The sequence below is a fragment of the Lemur catta genome, chromosome 2 (genome assembly GCF_020740605.2).
Source record: "Lemur catta isolate mLemCat1 chromosome 2, mLemCat1.pri, whole genome shotgun sequence".
Classification (NCBI taxonomy): Eukaryota; Metazoa; Chordata; class Mammalia; order Primates; family Lemuridae; genus Lemur; species Lemur catta.
In genome coordinates this window covers 42,994,203-43,012,753 of record NC_059129.1, presented here as the reverse complement: position 1 = coordinate 43,012,753, position 18,551 = coordinate 42,994,203, and the positions used below count along the sequence as shown (strand labels likewise).

Genomic DNA, 18,551 nt, shown 5'->3' with positions numbered 1-18,551 from the left:
GAACAAATTTACCAGTTTAAGCTGATGTTGCCACCCCTGGTGAGATTGTACCAGGGGACTTAAAAATTAGGGTTTACAGGGCTGTTCTAGTGCAGAAGCAGCTGAATTCAAGACCAATGGAACAAGAAATAAGACTGGATGAAATTGTTAACCAATATTTAGTTATGATGATTTATTTTAGAATATCATAGATATTGTTTCAAATGTTCTATTTTCTGATAGGCATATGAGAAAACCATTTTATTTTCTTCTTGATTTATACATCTACAACTCTCAATTTTAGCCTGTGCTTATGGAAACTGAAACTAAACATTCTTTGAATGGTACCTTGTTCCACTGGAATCTCAGAATTCAGAAAAAATATCCTATACTAAATCTTTTTTTTTTTTTTTTTGAGACAGAGTCTTGCTCTGTTGCCCGGGCTAGAGTGAGTGCCGTGGGGTCAGCCTAGCTCACAGCAACCTCAAACTCCTGGGCTTAAGCGATCCTCCTGCCTCAGCCTCCCAAGTAGCTGGGACTACAGGCATGTGCCACCATGCCCGGCTAATTTTTTCTGTATATATTTTAGTTGGCCAGATAATTTCTTTCTATTTTTAGTAGAGACGGGGTCTTGCTCTTGCTTAGGCTGGTCTCAAACTTCTGACCTTGAGCAATCCGCCCGCCTCGGCCTCCCAGAGTGCTAGGATTACAGGCGTGGGCCACCGCGCCCGGCCAACTAAATCTTAATATAGATTACAAGATGTATATACTCAGGAGAAATTAAGGATGATCAATGACTCAATTTGAATTCTTACAAATGCTTTTATAATATTTTAAGCTTAGAAATATCTCAAGTATCCTTTGTTAAAGGACATTGAGTAAAATTTTGCTTTTTGTAACTCTCCCCCATAAATCTATAAACAATCAAATATTTTTGTAGACAGAATCACTGGTGGAATATATGATGATTCTATAGAAAATTGGACGTGTAGTTCTTTCCTACAAACTAGGCAAGGTGCCTTTTATGTGGGTTGCTTTACGTTTTTACAGCAATGTAGTAATGTGCAGTGGTTCAATAGTCCTTCTTTCTACAAATTTGAAATCATGATTATGCCAGAAATGTCACATCTAATGGAAAATGTCATTTCATTGGGTATTAAAGAGCAGCAAGCATTGTAGTTCACATGTGGAAACAAGGTCTGCAAAGTCCTCCTAGGACACTGGTTCATAGCTTATTGAGGCCCCACCAGACAGTGGAAGATGTTGCTTCTGACAAGCCAGGATCACTGGTGAACTGTGGGCATCTCAGAGAAAATGAGATTTCATCCAGAGTTATAGGCACTGCAAGCAAAATTCGGAGGACATGGGTTGAGGGAGAGTTCTCAGAATAAATGAGTCGATGAGTTACAATAAAAATATTCCTAGTTATAACAGAAGTGATTATAATTATGATCATATAGGCTAAAGCCTTCTAGACAGTTGTGAATGCTGTAGTCTTAATATCATTAAGGCCTTTGTTTTGTTAACTGTACAACGAGGAGTTCTTTACATCTTAGCCCTAAAACAGGTGAATTAAAAGACACTATCAAATGAATGAGACTGAATTAGAACATTTCTGAACAGTCTTATTCGGTCAGTTCTGTACCTTAATTAAGGTCAGGAACTGTGAAGGAAAAAAGTTCCAAAATTAGAAATGAGACAAAATTGTGCTTACTTGCTTATTTAATATCATACTTGAACATTTTCATAATACTGCCTGGTCAAACTCTGAGTAGTTTAGGGATTGTAACTTGCCTAGAAAGAACCCAGCCAGCCCTGTGCAGTTAGAGGTTAATCTGTAGAAAGCTGATAAGGTCTGATGGCTTTTGCTTTTTCTCTGGTAAAGAAGATAACACCAAGGTTATGTTTTATTGCCCTATAGTACATTAACCATTTTGAATCTCTAACCTAGCAATTGTCCTGTCAGAGACATATGCCTCTCTGTTTTTCAAATACTCTTTGCATCAAGTCTCTTGTATTCTTCCTTCTTAACTCATTAATGAGGGAACCAAATAACTTCTCCCAGAATCAGGCGTTTAGAGTGGAAATGCAGGAACCACAGATGAGACAGAGGCTCATGTTGTGTAAAGGCCCATCCTACACAGGGAACAGGTGTGATAAACCGCGTGGCTTCTCCATGCTGCTGCGTGTGCTGCTATTAGGGCCTGGGCTTTACTGCAGCCGCCACTAAAGACCTCCTAAACCACTTCTGTTCCAGGAACTTCACTTTTTTTTTTTACCACTGTGTCCCTAAAAGCCAGTTGCTTCTTCTGTCACCTTCTGTCACCAGCGACATTAATACAGTACAAGGGGGACCCCCGTTTCCTCCTGTTGCTCACTTTTGTACTGAAGTCTCAGCTGGATGAATTGGACTGGTGGGACTTAGGTCTCCTATGTGTGCCCGAGCTTCAGAGAGGGCCAGGGGAAGTGTGTTTTCTGATGTCTGCTACAGGGAGGCAGGACTCACGAGGCAGGGCAAGTTTCACAGTACTCTAAAGCTGTTCAAATCTGATGGACCCCCGGAAAACAACCAGTGTCCGCACACTGGGCACTGTGAGGGGCGAAGTGGAGCAGCTGCCGGGAGCACGTGTTAGTTCATGGGCTACGTCAATGGTTCCTAAAGCTCAGTTAACTCACAGACTCACGGAGATAAAAACAATGATTGTTTTTGTTTTAAGCCATTAAATTTGGGGGTGGTTTGCTGCACAGCAGTAGAAACATACCGTATGTGTTTTTGTGTGTCTGACTTCTTCACTCAATATTTTTTCTAGGAGATTCATCCATGCTGTTGCATAACATTAATTTTCATGGCTATTATAGCATTCTGTTGTATGAAGACACTGTATTTTACTTATTCATTCATTGTTGAGGAACTATTTTGTTGCAACATTTGAAAGTAATCTGTGGATGTCACTTCACCCTGAATATTTTGTAATGTATATTTTAAGAACAAGGACATTTCTCCTGCATAACCACAATACCATCATCACCCTCAAGACACTTAAAACTGATACAATATTATCAAATACACCGTCTATATTAAAATTCCCTCCATCGTCCCAGTAATGCCCAATAGTAAATGTTATTTTGAGCTGTTAAATTTTGCTAATACAGTGGCTCTGCTTCTTCCAGCAGGGGTGTGCAGGGGGATTCGGTGACTTTAACTTTTCTTCTTCTCATAAATTTATTTGAAGCCATAAAATTCTGTCTATGTGCTGCTTTAGGTGAGTCCCACAATATTTCATATGTAACGTTTTCATCAACCTGGTTGTAAATGAGTTAATTTCCTTTATGACTGCCTTTTAAATCCATGTTACTGATCAATATTTTGTTTGTTTACACACCATGAGAATTTTAGGTATCATTTTGTTATCAATTTCTAATTTTATTACAGTATGGTTGTAGAACATAGTTTCTAAGATAATGACAATCTGGAATTTATTGGAGTTTCCCTTACAGAATAATGCATATTCTACCTTGTTCTGTGTGACTTGAACTATCATGTATATTTTGGGGGCTTTTTGGAGGCTTTTAAAAAAATGAATCTTACAAATCTTGTACCTAATTTTATTTCCTTCTTTGCTTTCACTACCCTGTTAAACTGGCTCTCTGGGGGAGAACCAAGAAGTTCTGACTTGTAGCCTTGCTAATTTCTGTGGTGTAAATACTTCCACCATGGTCAGTATCAAGTTACCAGTAATTAACAGCTGCCTTGCAAAATTCCTGAATAGTTTACAGTCTGCTCTTGTTAGCCAATATATGACAGCTCTAGTACATCACTTTTCTTTTCTTTTTTTAAAAGATATTTGCGATAGGCCAGGCGTGGTGGCTCACGCCTGTAATCCTAGCACTCTGGGAGGCTGAGGCGGGTGGATCGCTCGAGGTCAGAAGTTCGAGACCAGCCTGAGCAAGAGTGAGACCCCGTCTCTACTAGAAATAGAAAGAAATTATATGGACAACTAAAATATATATAGAAAAAATTAGCTGGGCATGGTGGTGCATGCCTGTAGGTAGTCCCAGCTACTCGGGAGGCTGAGGCAGGAGGATCACTTAAGCCCAGGAGTTTGAGGTTGCTGTGTGCTAGGCTGATGCCATGGCACTCACTCTAGCCCAGGCAACACAGCGAGACTCTGTCTCAAAAAAAAAAAAAAAGATATTTGTGTTTATGATTAATAGATTTACTGCCTTGGATTCCCTTATTTTCTTAATCTTATTTTCCCTTTGATCCAATTTCTTCTTCTTTTAAAAATGGCTTTAAATTGTCTCTTTAAGCTGCTACAAACCTTTTGTTGGAATGAGAGGCATAAGAATATGGTTATTTGGCCAATAAGGAAAGATTAAGCTTTCTAATTTAAAAAAGTTTAAATCTTCATTCAGTTCTCAAAGTCTTTGCTGTGCTGCTTAGGGTGTGTCCTGTGTGTGCATCTCAGGGGTAACCTGGCACTCGTGAGGGTTCAGACTTAGAATTAGGGAATCTCCTCTCACACTCTCATTTTGGAGATTCCCCTACACTCTCCCACCCGCAGGGGCCCTTGTCTTGGTTCCTCCAGCCAGAAAGCTAGTGTTTCCCTTGGAGACTTAGTGCTTGTGCTACCACGTGGTGCAGCTCTGCACCTGGGGCCTGCCTTCAGGGCAACGCTGGGAGAAGAAAGGGGAAAAAAAATTGAAAAGCCACCCAAAGGAGAGTCCCCTCTCCAAGTGTCAACTCTCTTTACAACCCACCTGCTTTTGTTTACTTTTCAGACTCCTTCAGTAGTTGCTTTTTGTATACCTCCCAGAGCTTCTAGTGGTCAGTGGGAAAAATGGGCTCTTAAACTACTGCTTTAAAATTTAAAATAAATTAAGTATCATGGCTAGAAACAACAATTACAGGCTTTTGTAATTTTAGATTTTTTCCACACTCCCAGAGGCATATGATTGTTTTAGAGTACTTTGCATTTGCATGTGTAGCCTGAGACCCTACTAGTATTTCTGTTGCATGTGCCTGTTCACTGTCACTTATTAGCAAAGTGGCATCGAGTGTTGGAGCTGTAAAGTGCCTTAGACATCATTCAACACCTTCTTTTGACAGAAAGGAAATGAGGGCTCACAGAAGGGGAACAATTGTTCCCGTCACTCAGGAAGTGCATGGAAAAGACAGCAGCAGAGCTCAGCTTTGTCAGTGTGGTTACTCAGGCATCTGGAAAGAACTGCCTAAGTGCCAGTGACCACGCTGGGCTACTGACTGCAGATTTCAAGGAGATGACACATGGAGCTTGAGGGAATGGCAAGCTTTATGTATTGGTAGAGGAAGGGCCTGAGATAAAACTAAATCCCAGATCTCAGCCTCTCAACCTGCTATGCGACCTTGGTCAAGTGCCTTTCTAAGCCTCCATTTGTCCTTAAATAAAGGTAATGATAGTATAGTAAGTACATAAGGTGCTTTTTCTTGGTTTGAACTCTAAAAGACAAAATTTACAAAACATTTGGCCAATGCTTGGCTCAATAAACGTAGCTCTTTAAAGTTACTGTTGTTATTCTTTGAAATTCACAAGTGCCCCCAAAATATTTAAGCATTTTTCACGTACTGATCTTTAATATGAATGAATGCATTATGAAAGGAATTCTTTTATGAGTGAGTTTGCTATGCTCTCAGCCAATTCTCATGTGTGTGGCTGTCTCGTCTATCTGTCAATCTTAGCCTTAAAGGAACAAGTCCCACCTTCTTTCTCACTTGCACCCTCATTCCTTGGGCATCAGAATGAGAATTTTTATTGTTTATAAAACTTCAGAATCGCTCAGTACATGATGACCTGTCATGTTTAGGGCTCATTATATTTCCAGTGTACTCCCCCTTTCTTTCTCTAGGAAGGACATTTTAGACCTTGGACACAAGAATAAAAAGGGTGTGCTGACATCTGGGAGGGAAGAAGCCCCCTCCCCTAAGCTACATCTCCCTGAGCACTGGTGTCCCACTGACCCTAGCAGGTTCTGACCCCAGAGCGTTTATTGCAAAATAAGAAAGGGAAGTCTGAGGAAGATTCACTCATCGTAGAATTTCGGCAGCTCATTGCCCAAGATGACTCGATGGTCCACACCAGCAGCTGTAATAGTGACCAGGTAGATGACACCCCCGCTAGAGCCATCCCGGCTCATGGCCAGAGCAATAGCTGCAGAGGGTTTCAGGATGGAGAGAGGAAGAGAGAATGGCTTAGCTTCAAAAACCCTTTCCTTCCCGTCCTGTCCAAATGCCAGAGGCGTATCTAGTGGTGTGCTGGTAAACTGGCTTCAAAAAGGGCCTTCACATGTAGCCTCTGCTGATGTCCATAGTGTGAATCCTGCCACTATGACCAATTTCAAGTTACAGATACCAAGCAGCTCACAAATACTTGGATATTTAACAGTTAGCTCTCATGAGCTGGCCTAAGCCAGCCCCAGCACACCACTGGTTCTCACGGTGACTGTCTAGCCAACTTGGTGTACGCGGAAGAGCCCTGATGTATCCCCATTGCCCCACAGCCCCATCCGGTTTTGCATTTGTCCTGCCCCCTTTCACTCTCAAAAGTATCCCAGTTTGGACATTGAACTCAACGGCCTCATAATCAACTTCGTTCCCATGTATAAAGGCCCTCCCCAGGTACCCTTTGACATGGCTAGTTACCATCTGTGGTGAAGCGCCTGCACTCCTCAGGGGACATGCCTGGTTTGTAGGCTGCGTCCACATAACCGTAGATGTAGGTGCTGCCGGAGCCACCGATGGCAAAGGGCTGTCGAGTCAGCATTCCTCCCAGGGTTCCGTATACCTGGGGGGGCATCCTCGGGTCAGACTAAAGAATCATCAAGGCTGTCCTTCCCACTGAGACAAGCAGGTGGTCTCTGCACCCTGCATTGAAGCCCCAGTATCTCATATTCCCAACAGTTGAGACTCTATTATGCTTTCAGAGCTAGTGTGTTTGGAACTCATCGCTACATTGACATATGACTCCATCTCCCAATGTAGGGGGTGGGGAACGTCCAGGGAGGGAGTGCTTTGGGAGGAACTCACCTGGCCCCCTTTGCGGTGGTCCCAGCCAGCTACCATGAGATGTGCAGACAGGTCCTCCCGGTATTTATAGGTGATGTTTCTCACCACGGTTGCAGCAGCCAGAACAAGTGGAGGTTCTTCCAGTTCCATCCTGAAGGAAGCATTAGGAATAAGGGTCGATATAATTTCCTTAAGTCCCACTCTCCTATGTCATTGCCATCATCCCTGCCAAGTGACACCTGAAACCTATAGCTGCAATAGTTCAAACTTCAGCTTCCCTCCCACGTGTACAGGGGAATGAGAGTTCCGTACCCCCAACTGGTAAGAAGCTCTCAGTTGTTCACCCTCTTTCACTCAGCCCCACCCACCCATTGTCCAATGACATAACAGTCTTTTGGCTACAAGGGCCCTGCACTTATGGGTAAAAGCAGATAAGTTTACTTCCTTTCCCAATGACCTTGATTTCTCATATGGTAATTGCCTGATATTATGGTGGGCCATGAAATCATTTTCTTCCTGATTATTTATACTAGGATAGTGATTTATGGTTTTCCAACTGCTTTCACATATATCATTTGGTTCTCAAAATAGTTATCTGGTGAGATACTGTTATCTCCACTTTACAGATGCAGAAACTGGCCTAGAGAGATTCAAGTGCCAGCAGGAGCTAAAACACGAATTTTTCATTTCCCAGTGTAATGCTCTTGGAACGGGACACTGTTCAGGGGTTCACAGGTTGGGGGAGCTCTCGTGGGTGGAGTCAGGACTGGCGCTTCATACCCATGGAGCTCCAGCTGGTAGGCGGCCATGTCAGCCACGGCTTGGGCATCGGCGGCTGACCCAGAGAGTGCACAGTAGATGCGCTGGTGGAGGGGGGACAGCTTGTCAAACACTCGGTTCACCACTGCCTCTCTGTTAGGAAGTAGTCACTGTTAGAGTTTGGGAATTTTTGAGGTTGGTCATTCAAAGCTTCTCAAGTTTTCTTGAAAAGAGAATAGCATGCAATTTAATGTTTGGATTAAAGGAGGACAGTCGTCTCAGATACAATAATCACTGCAAGTATTAATCAAAGTTAGACTTATTTTAGGCTTGGATTTTATAGCAAAATAAAAAATACTACGTTAAGAAAAATATGCCTTTTACCAAGTTTTCTTTCCTATTAACAACCTTGAAGGAGTTACGTTATGTTCTACAGAACATAATGTAATAATATTGGTCTAATCACATACGCTCCTTTTTCATGTGAGGCAACTGGCTAGGAGGGGAGAGGAGACAAGAGTTCAACACATGATATATGAGAAGCCAGGTATCTGCTTGACAGGACCATCTTTATCCCTAAACACAGACAGGAGGAGGCCTCTCAAAATCTCTATCCTCTCCCCCTCTCAGACCCTGTTCCTTTAGGCTCATCCCTGTATACTACAGGACAGGCCACATAGGCATTCAGGTCCTCTCCCATGAATTCAGAGACCCAAGCTCCCACCAAATGGCTTTATTATAGTGGCTTTTTGGGAAGGTCAACTCCATTTCCCCAAAGCTCCAGTCCACCAGTCCTTTCACGAGTGGGTAAGAAAAATGTGTATGTGGGTAGCATTGGCTTTGTTCCAATGCATACAAATCCACTGGTACTCACCCTGCAGACACCCGGGAGTCAGAACCCATCACCACGCCCCCGTCAAACTCCACTGCCATGATGGTTGTCTGCAGAGACAGAGTATGGAATGTCAGAGAGGAAGAGCCTTGATCCCCTCATGCTACAGACGAGGAAACATTCCCAGAGAAGGGACGTGACTGTCTCGAGATAACACGGTAATTCAGGCCAGAGCTGACTCCCAGTACAGGTTTCTCCCCGACCATCTGCCCACTTTCTCTATTGTTTCATCCAGCTGTCAGGGCAGTGTCACAGCCTGGCTGTGATACAACACAGAAAAAATCGTATCCCTAAGCCCGAGGTTTCCCAAGTGGAACCTTTTCTGTTCCAAAGAGAGAAGTGGGGACGAGGCTCCTAGAGCAGAAGTGCTGCTTTTGAGGGGAGCGCTGGGAAGTAGCTCCACAAGTGGATTATCTCCACCACGCAGGCGCGTTGGGTGTGCAGACAGGGACAGACCCAACACAGAGCAAGTTACTGTGAACTTGGGAAACAAGGTCAGGTTTTTTTTTGTCCAGAATTCTCCACCCTACCCCCACTTAATCAGAAACGAGCTCTTTCAGTTTCCTGAACGAAGGAAAAGATCAACGAGGTCAGTGGTTAGCATGGCCAGGAGTCAAGGCAGGAGGGAAATAGCAAGGAGCACACAGATGGTTTCAAATAAAAACATTTCCCTTAAGGGATTTCTGATCAAGAAGTAAATGGATATCTCAGTAGCCAGGGGAAGAGATCTGTACCAAGAGAGGATTTACCTGAGGAATTTAAACTGACTTTTCCAGGGCAAGAAAAGAATTTTAAAAAAGTGAGGGAGGGTAAAGCTACACTTTTTCTACTCCTGTGGAGTTGCAAGGAACCTTAAAGTTCCTTGGTTCAAATGAGGAAACTGAGACCTAGAAAAGGCAAATGACTTATCCAAGGCCACACAGAATAACAGCAGACCTGGGACTAAAACCCGGGTCTGACTCCTATCCCTTGTTTTGACTTCTACTTCCTACTTGCTCCCTTGGCAGTGAGAGGAGATTTTTCAATTTATAAATCGTTTTACTGCTCCCTTTCTCACCACACCATGTCACCCTCGCCCCCTGGGACGCTGCCCTGAGCATGCTTTGTGACATACTGACCTATCATGAATGGAGAGGGCCAGAGAACAGAGATAACTCCATCCTAGAGGCTATTCCTCTGTAACACAGCTGCCCTGAGCCAAGGTAGCGGCAGTAGTCTGAGAGCAGGGGCCAGCCAGCCTTGGGGTTGCCACCTGCCCCAGGTGCCCATCCTAAGCAAAGTCCCCCAGTGGGCGGAGCATGGGGATGGGCAGGGAAGACACAGGGGAGGGAGCAGGCAGCACGGGGGCCACGGAGGAGCCTCCCTGGGTCAAGCTGGGGAAGGGCATCTCTGGCTAACAGAGAACCCCGTTATCAGCGTTTGGGCTCAGTTACCCAGGGGCGACTTTATCAAAGGTCTGTGTGATGAGTTGGTCTTTCTCAGTAAGTGCCCACATTCGCTTCTCTCAAGTGCTGTCCTACTTCACCCAAGGCACCATTTCCTCATCTGTTTGCCCTGTCCCCAACTGCCTCTTTAGATTTAACCAGCCCCCACTGTCCAGACCAGAGTGAAAGCGAAAGCGCACTAGAGCAGCTTCCCCTTGACGCTTCCAGCTAAGAGCCAAGGCACCCCCTTCTCCTCCAGCCTCGCGTGCCGGGTCCCCTCACCAACCCCTGGACGACCCCTTCAGAATAGAAATACCCTACGTTCACTGCGGGGTGCAGGCTCTGGCTGCCAAAAGCCACCTCCCTACACTTGTGTTAGTCTCCCCATTCACTTTTCCATGCTTCCAGGGTTTCCCGGACCGCCGCACCTCCTCCATCCCTCTCCCACCTCTCAAGCCCAGACCCATTACCCCAGTGTGGACTTCTCCTGCCCAGGGTAAGTCCGGGTTTGGTGCTCCCGCCTGCAGCATCCCTGCAGCGCCGTGCTCCTCGCTGCCTGCCGCGCTGGTTTCAGACCGAGCCGGGCCGCGCGCGGGCGCCGCCTGCAGCCCCGCCCCTTCACCGCGCCCGCCAGGTGGCGCCCGCGTCCTCTCGCTGAGGTCGGCGCCCGGCGCTAACCTGTGCTGGGCAGATCTGCCCCGAGACAGGTGACGCCGGAGCCCGGCACTGAGGCTGCCGAGAGCAAATTCGTGCACGCGGATCGGGAGGAGACCGGGAGAGGAGGGAAGTGTGTGCGTGATGGAGAAAATGGGACACCAGGGCTGCGCCCCAGAACCTCAGATCTAATTTTAACTTCGCCCAGGACGGTCTGGGCGGGCCACTTTAGCAAGGGGGCGGATCTAGTGAGCCGGCGGCCGCTTTCGATTTCGCTTCCCGTAAAAGGCTGGGCTTCTTGGTAGCAGGACCGGGACCAGCCGGTTGCGGGGACTTCCCGAGAGCCCCGCCCTCGCCCGCCCTGCTGGGTCCCCCAGCCGCCGGCCCGCGGACTCGACAGCACCCGGGGACTCCGGCCCAGCGGGGACAGCGGAGAGTCCCAGGCCCGGCCCCGGCCCGCGCGCAATGGCCAGTTCAGGGTCCCCCGCTGCCTGCGGGTGCCCCTGCTTCTCCCGAGCTTCCCTTGCGTGGCTGGGGACAACGCTGCTCCTTGTCGCCGACTGGGTGCTGCTCCGGCCCGCGCTGCCCGGCGTGCTCTCTCTGCTGGTGCCCCCGGCGCTGCCGCTGCTCCGGGTCTGGGCGGTGGGCCTGAGCCGCTGGGCCCTGCTCTGGCTGGGGGCCCGCGGGGTCCTCAAGGCCACTGTGGGCTCCACAAGCGGAAGCGCAGGAGTCCAGGGATGGCTGGCTTCTTTGGAGCCCTTGGCGGCGGCGCTGGGCTTAGCCCTGCCAGGACTTGCCTTGTTCCGAGAGCTGGGCTCCTGGGGACTCCCCGGGGACGCCAATAGCACCAGGCTACTGCACTGGGGAAGTCAGCTCGACGCCTTCGTCCTCAGCTACGCAGCGGCGCTGCCCGCAGCCGCCCTGTGGCACAAGCTCGGGAGCCTCTGGGTGGCCGGCTCTGGAGACGCTGTGCGTCGGCTTCTAGGCTGCCTGGGCTCAGAGATGCGCCGCTTCCCGCTGGTCCTGGGCCTGGTGGTCCTCTCTTGTCTTGGTAAGGGGACGCAGCGGGAGACGGGAGGACACAAGGGCAGGAACCAAAGGTAATGGTGAATGAAGTAGTGCGGATTCTGGAAATTGCAGATCGGGCAAAACGTCCTAGCTCAGGAGACCACTCAGTGGAGAGGAGAGAGCCCCGCACTGGTGGCTTCAGGAGCCCTGGGCTCCAGTCCTGCCCCAGGCCTGCCTCACTGGGCCACGGTGGGCAGGTCCTGTCCTCCGGGTCAACCGTCCTTGTCTCTGAGAGGAGGGTGTTCCACTCCATGATGTCTAGCCTTCTAATTACACCCCTGAAGGGTCTGGTGGGGCTACCATGGGGCAGTGAGCTCCAGGGCAGCCTATCCAGGTTGGGGATTGTGACCTGGTGTCTTCTTTCTGCTGCTCCCTCCAGGATAAGGGCGAGGGGTAGGGGGCACGGTGGGGGCAGTCTGATTGGAGCTGACCTGCTTAGATTTAATATTTGTGACTGCTAAAATGTCTCCCGTCTCTCCCCAGGGGAGATGGCCATTCCATTCTTCACCGGCCGCCTCACTGACCGGATTCTACAAGATGGGACAGCTGCTGCCTTCACTCGAAACATAACTCTCATGTCCATCCTCACCGTAGCCAGGTCTGTGGGCTGAGATAGGTGTGCCTGGAAAAGAGGGAGTTGGACATTGGGACGGCTGCCCAGCGTGTGCTTCTGTGGGCATGCCTGGGACTTCCGTCTGTCTCCTGAACACACTTGACCCTCCTTCTCCTGGGCTCTGTCTAGTGCAGTGCTGGAGTTCCTCGGTGACGGCATCTATAACGGCACCATGGGCCGCGTGCACAGCGCCCTGCAGGGACAGGTGTTTCAGGCTGTCCTGCGCCAGGAGACAGAGTTTTTTCAACAGAACCAAACAGGTTTCTTGTGAAATTCTTTCATTATGCACGTGTGTACTGTTTGCATCCCCATCTGTCCACTTTTACTGATAACTTTCTTCCCCCCCACCTCTCTCTCTTTCACACACACACACAGTATTTCTTACTCTTGATATACCTCAGGAGCAAAACATTGTCCTCTTTACCTTAAGAAAAACCTAGAGTTTTAATCCAGGATTTTCCCATAAATCTGTTCCTTCTCATGTATCCTTAGACAGGAACATCAGAATTTTAAGCCTGGAAATTTTCAGTTAATGGAGTCCAGCTGCCTCATTTTACAGAGAAGGAAACTGAGGCCTAGACCCTAAATGCTGACGCTTGCACAGTCACACACTGTAGGGACAAACTTGGGCTTAGAAGCCTAGTCTATTGACACCCAGTGCAGTGCTTGTTGGGGACTCCTGCCTGCTTTCTAGCGGGTCCTCCCCCTCCTCCAACTCTGCTACAGGACCAGGTTACGCTCTTCCTGCCTATGTGTGTGGCCTGGGATTACGGGTCTTTAGGGAACAGAAAGCTTTCAGAGAAATGGAAAATCACATGTGCATCAGTTTCTTTATATTTAAATGAAGGTCTCAGCCAGGCCCTTCCTCTCTAACACTCATTGTTCCTGCACTGAGATTTGCAGACCTCCCCAAGCCCCTAAACCTGTTTTGCCTTGGCCTCCTTAGAACCCCATGTCCACACCACCCCGGCACCCTGGCTCATGGTCAGTTCCTCCCCTTAGTTGGAAATGGCTTCATTCACTCCACCCTCTTCTCCCCAACCCTGGCAGGTGCCATTACGTCTCGGGTAACAGAGGACACGTCCACCCTGAGTGAGTCTTTGAGTGAGAGGCTCAGCCTACTGCTGTGGTACCTGGTGCGAGGGCTGTGTCTCTTGGGGTTCATGCTCTGGGGGTCACTCTCCCTCACCGTGGTCACCCTGGTCACCTTGCCTCTGCTCTTCCTTCTGCCTAAGAAGCTTGGAAAATGGTACCAGGTATGTCCAAGGGGTTGGGTCAACCTATACAGACCCTCATCTCCCAGACTTGCTGGACTCGGTTCCTCTCTGATAGCTTTCAGTCCAACTTTCCTGGCACCCTCACTGATTCTCCATCTTCGTGGAACTCGCTGGCCCTGTAAGCCATGTTTCCAGATTGCTCAACATCAATTTTCATATTCTGTGGCTTCTCTTCTATCTTCTGCCCACAATCTGTAAGAATATGAACCCCAACCCATTCTGGGTCATTTCTTCTTCCTTGTATTCCTTGAGTATCCAAGGGGCATAGCTGTTTCTCTCTGGTCCCTCCGCCTCTACTCAACTTTAATTTCCAAGTAGGTGACTCAGGTCTTGTCCCGTATGGTTTGCCAACTCTGTCTGACATCGCTTGTCCATGTCTCCACAGTCACTGGAGGTGCAGGTGAGGGAATCTCTGGCAGCGTCCAGCCAGGTGGCCATTGAGGCTCTGTCAGCCATGCCCACAGTCCGGAGCTTTGCCAATGAGGATGGCGAGGCCCAGAAGTTTAGGCAAAAGCTGCAAGAAGTAAAGAAACTCAACCAGAAGGAGGCCCTGGCCTATGCAGTCAACCACTGGACCACCAGCGTAAGCCCATCCCTTGTCCCCTAGATGCTGTGGCTCCATTCCCTTTCCTGTGATCTTGCTCCCACTCCTCCTCTACTGGGAACTGGTTGGTCCAGTGTTTTCATCCCAGTAATCTTAGGCTCAATGACTCTACTCAATGTCCCTAACCCCCTCCCTCCTTTTAGGGATGCTGGGTGGCTTCCTTTTGCTGTGGTACACAAACTCCTCCCAACCATGTGGACTGGAGAGATGCCATGTCTTCCAGTCCCAGGCTTTCTTTTGCCTCTCCTGGGAAGACCAGGGAGCCAGAAATTCCTATACCTGGGGCTGCTTCCTGCGGGTACCGTGTGGATGTGCTAGTGGCAACCATGGGAGTAGTGGGAGACAGGGATGAGAACTAGACCAGCAACCAGATGCTCCTGGCTTGATGCTGCATCCACTAACTCGGTGACCAGGACAAGTAACTTTCCTTCTCTGAGTGAGTATTGGGCAACATCACATTCAGGAAGGCCTTTTGTAGAGAGCAAAATGCTCCCCCAACAAGGCGATGATGGTGATGGTGATGAAGATAATGATGACTTCTACACCGTGTATTTGAGCGAGACCTGTGGACTCTCTGTGGTTCATTCTTCCTTCTGCCTGTCGAGTCTGCTGATGTTACTTGGGGGAAAGGGACTCTATATCTCCTTCATGCTAATGACTCTGATTCTGTGTCCCCTCCAGATTTCTCTACCACAACCCATGTTTTCTGTGGTCTCTCTATAGATTTCAGGGATGCTGCTGAAGGTGGGGATCCTATATGTCGGTGGGCAGCTGGTGACCAGCGGGGCTGTGAGCAGTGGGAACCTTGTCACATTTGTTCTCTACCAGATCCAGTTCACCACAGCTGTTGAGGTGAGGTCCCTGCAGTGTCACTCCCAGTGCCATTCCTACCCCTGGCCCAGCACACTGTGTGCTTTTCTTCCATTCTTTACCCCTCTGATTTCACATCATGCTGGCAAGCAGATTAGGTCTCCCTGCTTCCCTGTCACTATTGATTCCTCCCTCCAGGTACTGCTGTCCACCTATCCCTGCATACAGAAGGCTGTGGGCTCCTCAGAGAAAATATTTGAATATCTGGACCGCACGCCTCGCTGCCCACCTTGTGGTCTGCTGACTTCCTTAAACCTGGAGGGCCGTGTCCAGTTCCAAGATGTCTCCTTTGCCTACCCAAACCGTCCAGATGTCCCAGTGCTGCAGGTACACCCCACCAACCCCTGCATCCCACCTGCCCCAGCTGCACTTCTGCCATTCCAGATTTCCCTCCTGCTCTCAGCCTGCTTGACAGCAAGCACAGGTCCTTTCTAACCCTTTAAAGGCAATGATGAGCATCATCTGTTCCATACATCTTTCCCAAACTCAAGAACCTCTTTGGACTTGCAAGAAGAATGCAGGAAGAGGTGTCAAAGAGAAGGCTCTCACATTCCAAGGAATTGCTGCAGCAAAATCTGTCTCCAGCCTTCCATCTTGCCTTTTTCTTTCCATTTGAGACTTGGAATGTGATTTTTCCCATTTCCTGGTGGTATCTAATATCAAATGTGTGGCACAGTGGTACTTGGTCTTTGCCCTTGCCTTTGCCCCATCTTCCATCTCTACTCCTTGGGGAGGCGTCATCCAGAAATCTGTGCTTGCAGGAGGGTAGGAGTTGCCATACTTCCCATTTTTCTTCAGTGATAAGACATCACACTACGTGGCATGATAATGACAATGACAGTCTTGATGTTAGGGGCCTCTTAGGGGCCTCAGTCTGCTTCTCATCATGTGATTCCCTGGCCTCCAGGGGCTGACATTCACCCTACAGCCTGGCGAGGTGACGGCGCTAGTGGGACCCAATGGGTCTGGGAAGAGCACAGTGGCTGCCCTGCTGCAGAATCTGTACCAGCCCACCGGGGGCCAGGTGCTGCTGGATGGGAAGCCCGTGTGGCAGTATGAGCACCACTACCTGCACAGCCAGGTGTGCAAGAAGGTGGCATGAGGGAGGGCGGGGAGCATCAAACAAGAAGAGTGTTCTCTCTGAGTATTTGAAAGGGGGGAGAGGGAAAGATAAGAGACCTTGGGTGGTGATGGGAGTGTGGTCAAGAGAAGGCATGTGATTCTGTGAGATGCTCTCAGGAAAGATTTTGAGTCTTTGGTCTCTAGATAACCACACTCCTGTGTTCCTTGCTTTATGACTATTCATCATATCTCATCTCAGGTGGCTGCAGTGGGACAAGAGCCACAGCTATTTGGAAGAAGTCTTCGAGAAAATATTGCCTATGGCCTCACCCAGAAACCACCTATGGCGGAAATCAAAGCTGCTGCAATGGAGTCCGGAGCCCATAGTTTCATCTCTGGACTCCCTCGGGGCTATGACACCGGTACTGTCTCCACTCATGTCACCACGCAGACACCTGTACCTTCATTAAACCGCAGTAGTCTTGCCATTATTCTTCAGTGCCTCCTGCCCCACAGATACCAATCTGAAGCTGTAAGACCTTGCTCCTAGGGCTTCTTTATCTGCACATCCTCAGAACTCCATTCAGCTTCTCTGAATCTCTCCTATCCAGCTGCATCTGCCAGTCCTTGGTGTGTGGTGTGTGGTGTGTGTGTGCACCAGTGTGTGCACACGTGGCCACGCAGTGCTCAGCTTGGCTCTTGTCTCTGCAGAGGTAGGCGAGGCTGGGAGCCAGCTGTCAGGGGGTCAGCGACAGGCAGTGGCCCTGGCCCGAGCATTAATCCGGAAACCACGTGTACTCATCCTGGATGATGCCACCAGTGCCCTGGATGCAGACAGCCAGTTACGGGTGAGAGAGTCCCCTTCCTAATGTCTACATCCCGCCCAGTCTTGCTTCCTTTATTCATCCCATGTTAGTTTAATTAACTGACACCATAATTATACAAGGCAGTCTTTGCAATTCTCAGTTCCCGTTAGCTTCTCTCAAGGCACCTAGAACCAGGTAAAGGAGACTATACAGACACTGGATCTCTCAAGCCAAACGTAAGGAAAAGACCATCCTAAGAATATTACATTAATATTGCGTGAGCTTGTCCTGCGTGCCCGGCATGCTGCTGGGCCCTTTGCATGTCTGTCTGGCTCATTTACTCATCACGAGTCCCTGGGAGCTGGGCATTGTTATCCATCTTCTACGGCTGACAGAGGCTGCATGAGCTGCTCCGGTGGAGGCCACAGAGCTGCTGCGGAGCACAGCCTGGGTCCAAGTTCAGGTTGCCCGACTGGAGTTCTCTCGCTCTTTACGACGCCGTATATTTCCTTAAAGTCTAATGTAAAACTTCCCAGTCCGCGGGTAGAGAGAAGACCATTCAGTACCCTTTACTCTTCTCTCACAGGTTTCACTGGAGGACTCTGACTTTCATCCCACTTTTGCCCCCTAGGGTACATAGTCCCTAAGAAAACAAAGGTTTGGCAGGGAAGCTCTCAGAACAGGACTCTTCGGTTGGGGTGGTTGGTAGAAACAGCAGTGACCCTGTGAGGCCTGCCCCAGCCCTGGCAACAGAGGTGTCTCCCTGGGTTGCGGGTGGCCCGGCGCTGACAGGGTCTGTGTGTGTTCTCAGGTGAGGCAGCTCCTGTACGAAAGCCCCGAGCGGCGGTCTCGCTCTGTGCTTCTCATCACCCAGCACCTCGGCCTGGTGGAGCAGGCCGACCTCGTCCTCTTCCTGAAAGGAGGCGCTGTCTGTGAGGCGGGCACCCACCTGCAGCTCATGGGGAATAGGGGACACTACTGGGACATGGTGCAGGCTCCTGCGGGTGCTCTGGAATGAAAAACTCTCAGACTCCATCTTCCTCTTTGCTCCTCTCTGTGGTGGAGAATTTGGGAGCAAAGACCTTACCAGCACGGCAGAGTAGGTAGCTGCCTCTAGGAGTTGCCTTCTCTCCAGGGGCTTTGGAACCCCTTAATAGTCGGGTTTAGAGCCAAGGTCATGCTTCCGCGTGGACAGCACTCTGAAAATGAGGAGACATATTCAGAATGCACAGAAAGGGAAGATTGGCTACTTTCAATATGACCAACGGCATAAGCTGGCCCATCCATACCGTGTGGATTCTTGACATTTATAATAAAATTGTCGTTTTGTACCGTGGTTTCTGGTGTTCCCGGCCCACGGGGCGGCTCACTGTGTTTTGCAGCGCACTTTTCAACAGCGGAGCATCTCCCGGTTAGCAGCCGCTTTGTTTTACAGTCCTAAGTGCTCCATCTCCCCTAAGTTTTCTATTTCCTGCGATTTCCCCTCCACTCCCCCATGCCC

At 48.9% G+C, this 18,551-nt stretch overlaps 2 protein-coding genes across 2 annotated transcripts; one reads left to right on the top strand and one right to left on the bottom strand.

Annotated features, from left to right (window-relative positions):
• Nucleotides 1–5,746: 5,746 nt before the first annotated feature.
• Nucleotides 5,747–10,742, bottom strand: PSMB9 (proteasome 20S subunit beta 9). Its single transcript, XM_045541793.1, has 6 exons — nucleotides 10,567–10,742; nucleotides 8,655–8,722; nucleotides 7,802–7,933; nucleotides 7,043–7,172; nucleotides 6,659–6,800; nucleotides 5,747–6,167 (listed from the first exon to the last, which is right to left on the bottom strand). The coding sequence occupies exons 1-6, from the start codon at nucleotides 10,624–10,626 to the stop codon at nucleotides 6,040–6,042; spliced, it is 660 nt and encodes a 219-aa protein (XP_045397749.1). The 5' UTR covers nucleotides 10,627–10,742; the 3' UTR covers nucleotides 5,747–6,039.
• A 72-nt stretch (nucleotides 10,743–10,814) lies between these two features.
• Nucleotides 10,815–18,386, top strand: TAP1 (transporter 1, ATP binding cassette subfamily B member). The gene is made up of 11 exons (XM_045541786.1): nucleotides 10,815–11,801; nucleotides 12,302–12,416; nucleotides 12,561–12,691; nucleotides 13,482–13,687; nucleotides 14,094–14,291; nucleotides 15,036–15,164; nucleotides 15,321–15,509; nucleotides 16,090–16,263; nucleotides 16,504–16,666; nucleotides 16,956–17,092; nucleotides 17,862–18,386. The coding sequence occupies exons 1-11, from the start codon at nucleotides 11,216–11,218 to the stop codon at nucleotides 18,066–18,068; spliced, it is 2,235 nt and encodes a 744-aa protein (XP_045397742.1). The 5' UTR covers nucleotides 10,815–11,215; the 3' UTR covers nucleotides 18,069–18,386.
• Nucleotides 18,387–18,551: the final 165 nt, after the last annotated feature.

Excerpts from the sequence above, each read along its gene's own strand:
- PSMB9 (XM_045541793.1), bottom strand. The coding sequence starts at position 10,626 with ATGCTGCAGGCGGGAGCACCAAACCCGGACTTACCCTGGGCAGGAGAA. Across the intron at positions 8,723-10,566 it reads CAGGAGAAGTCCACACTGGG|ACAACCATCATGGCAGTGGA; the intron begins GTAATGGGTCTG and ends CTGTCTCTGCAG. Across the intron at positions 6,801-7,042 it reads ACCACCGCAAAGGGGGCCAG|GTATACGGAACCCTGGGAGG; the intron begins GTGAGTTCCTCC and ends ATGCCCCCCCAG.
- TAP1 (XM_045541786.1), top strand. The coding sequence starts at position 11,216 with ATGGCCAGTTCAGGGTCCCCCGCTGCCTGCGGGTGCCCCTGCTTCTCC. Across the intron at positions 13,688-14,093 it reads AGCTTGGAAAATGGTACCAG|TCACTGGAGGTGCAGGTGAG; the intron begins GTATGTCCAAGG and ends ATGTCTCCACAG. Across the intron at positions 16,667-16,955 it reads CCCTCGGGGCTATGACACCG|AGGTAGGCGAGGCTGGGAGC; the intron begins GTACTGTCTCCA and ends TTGTCTCTGCAG.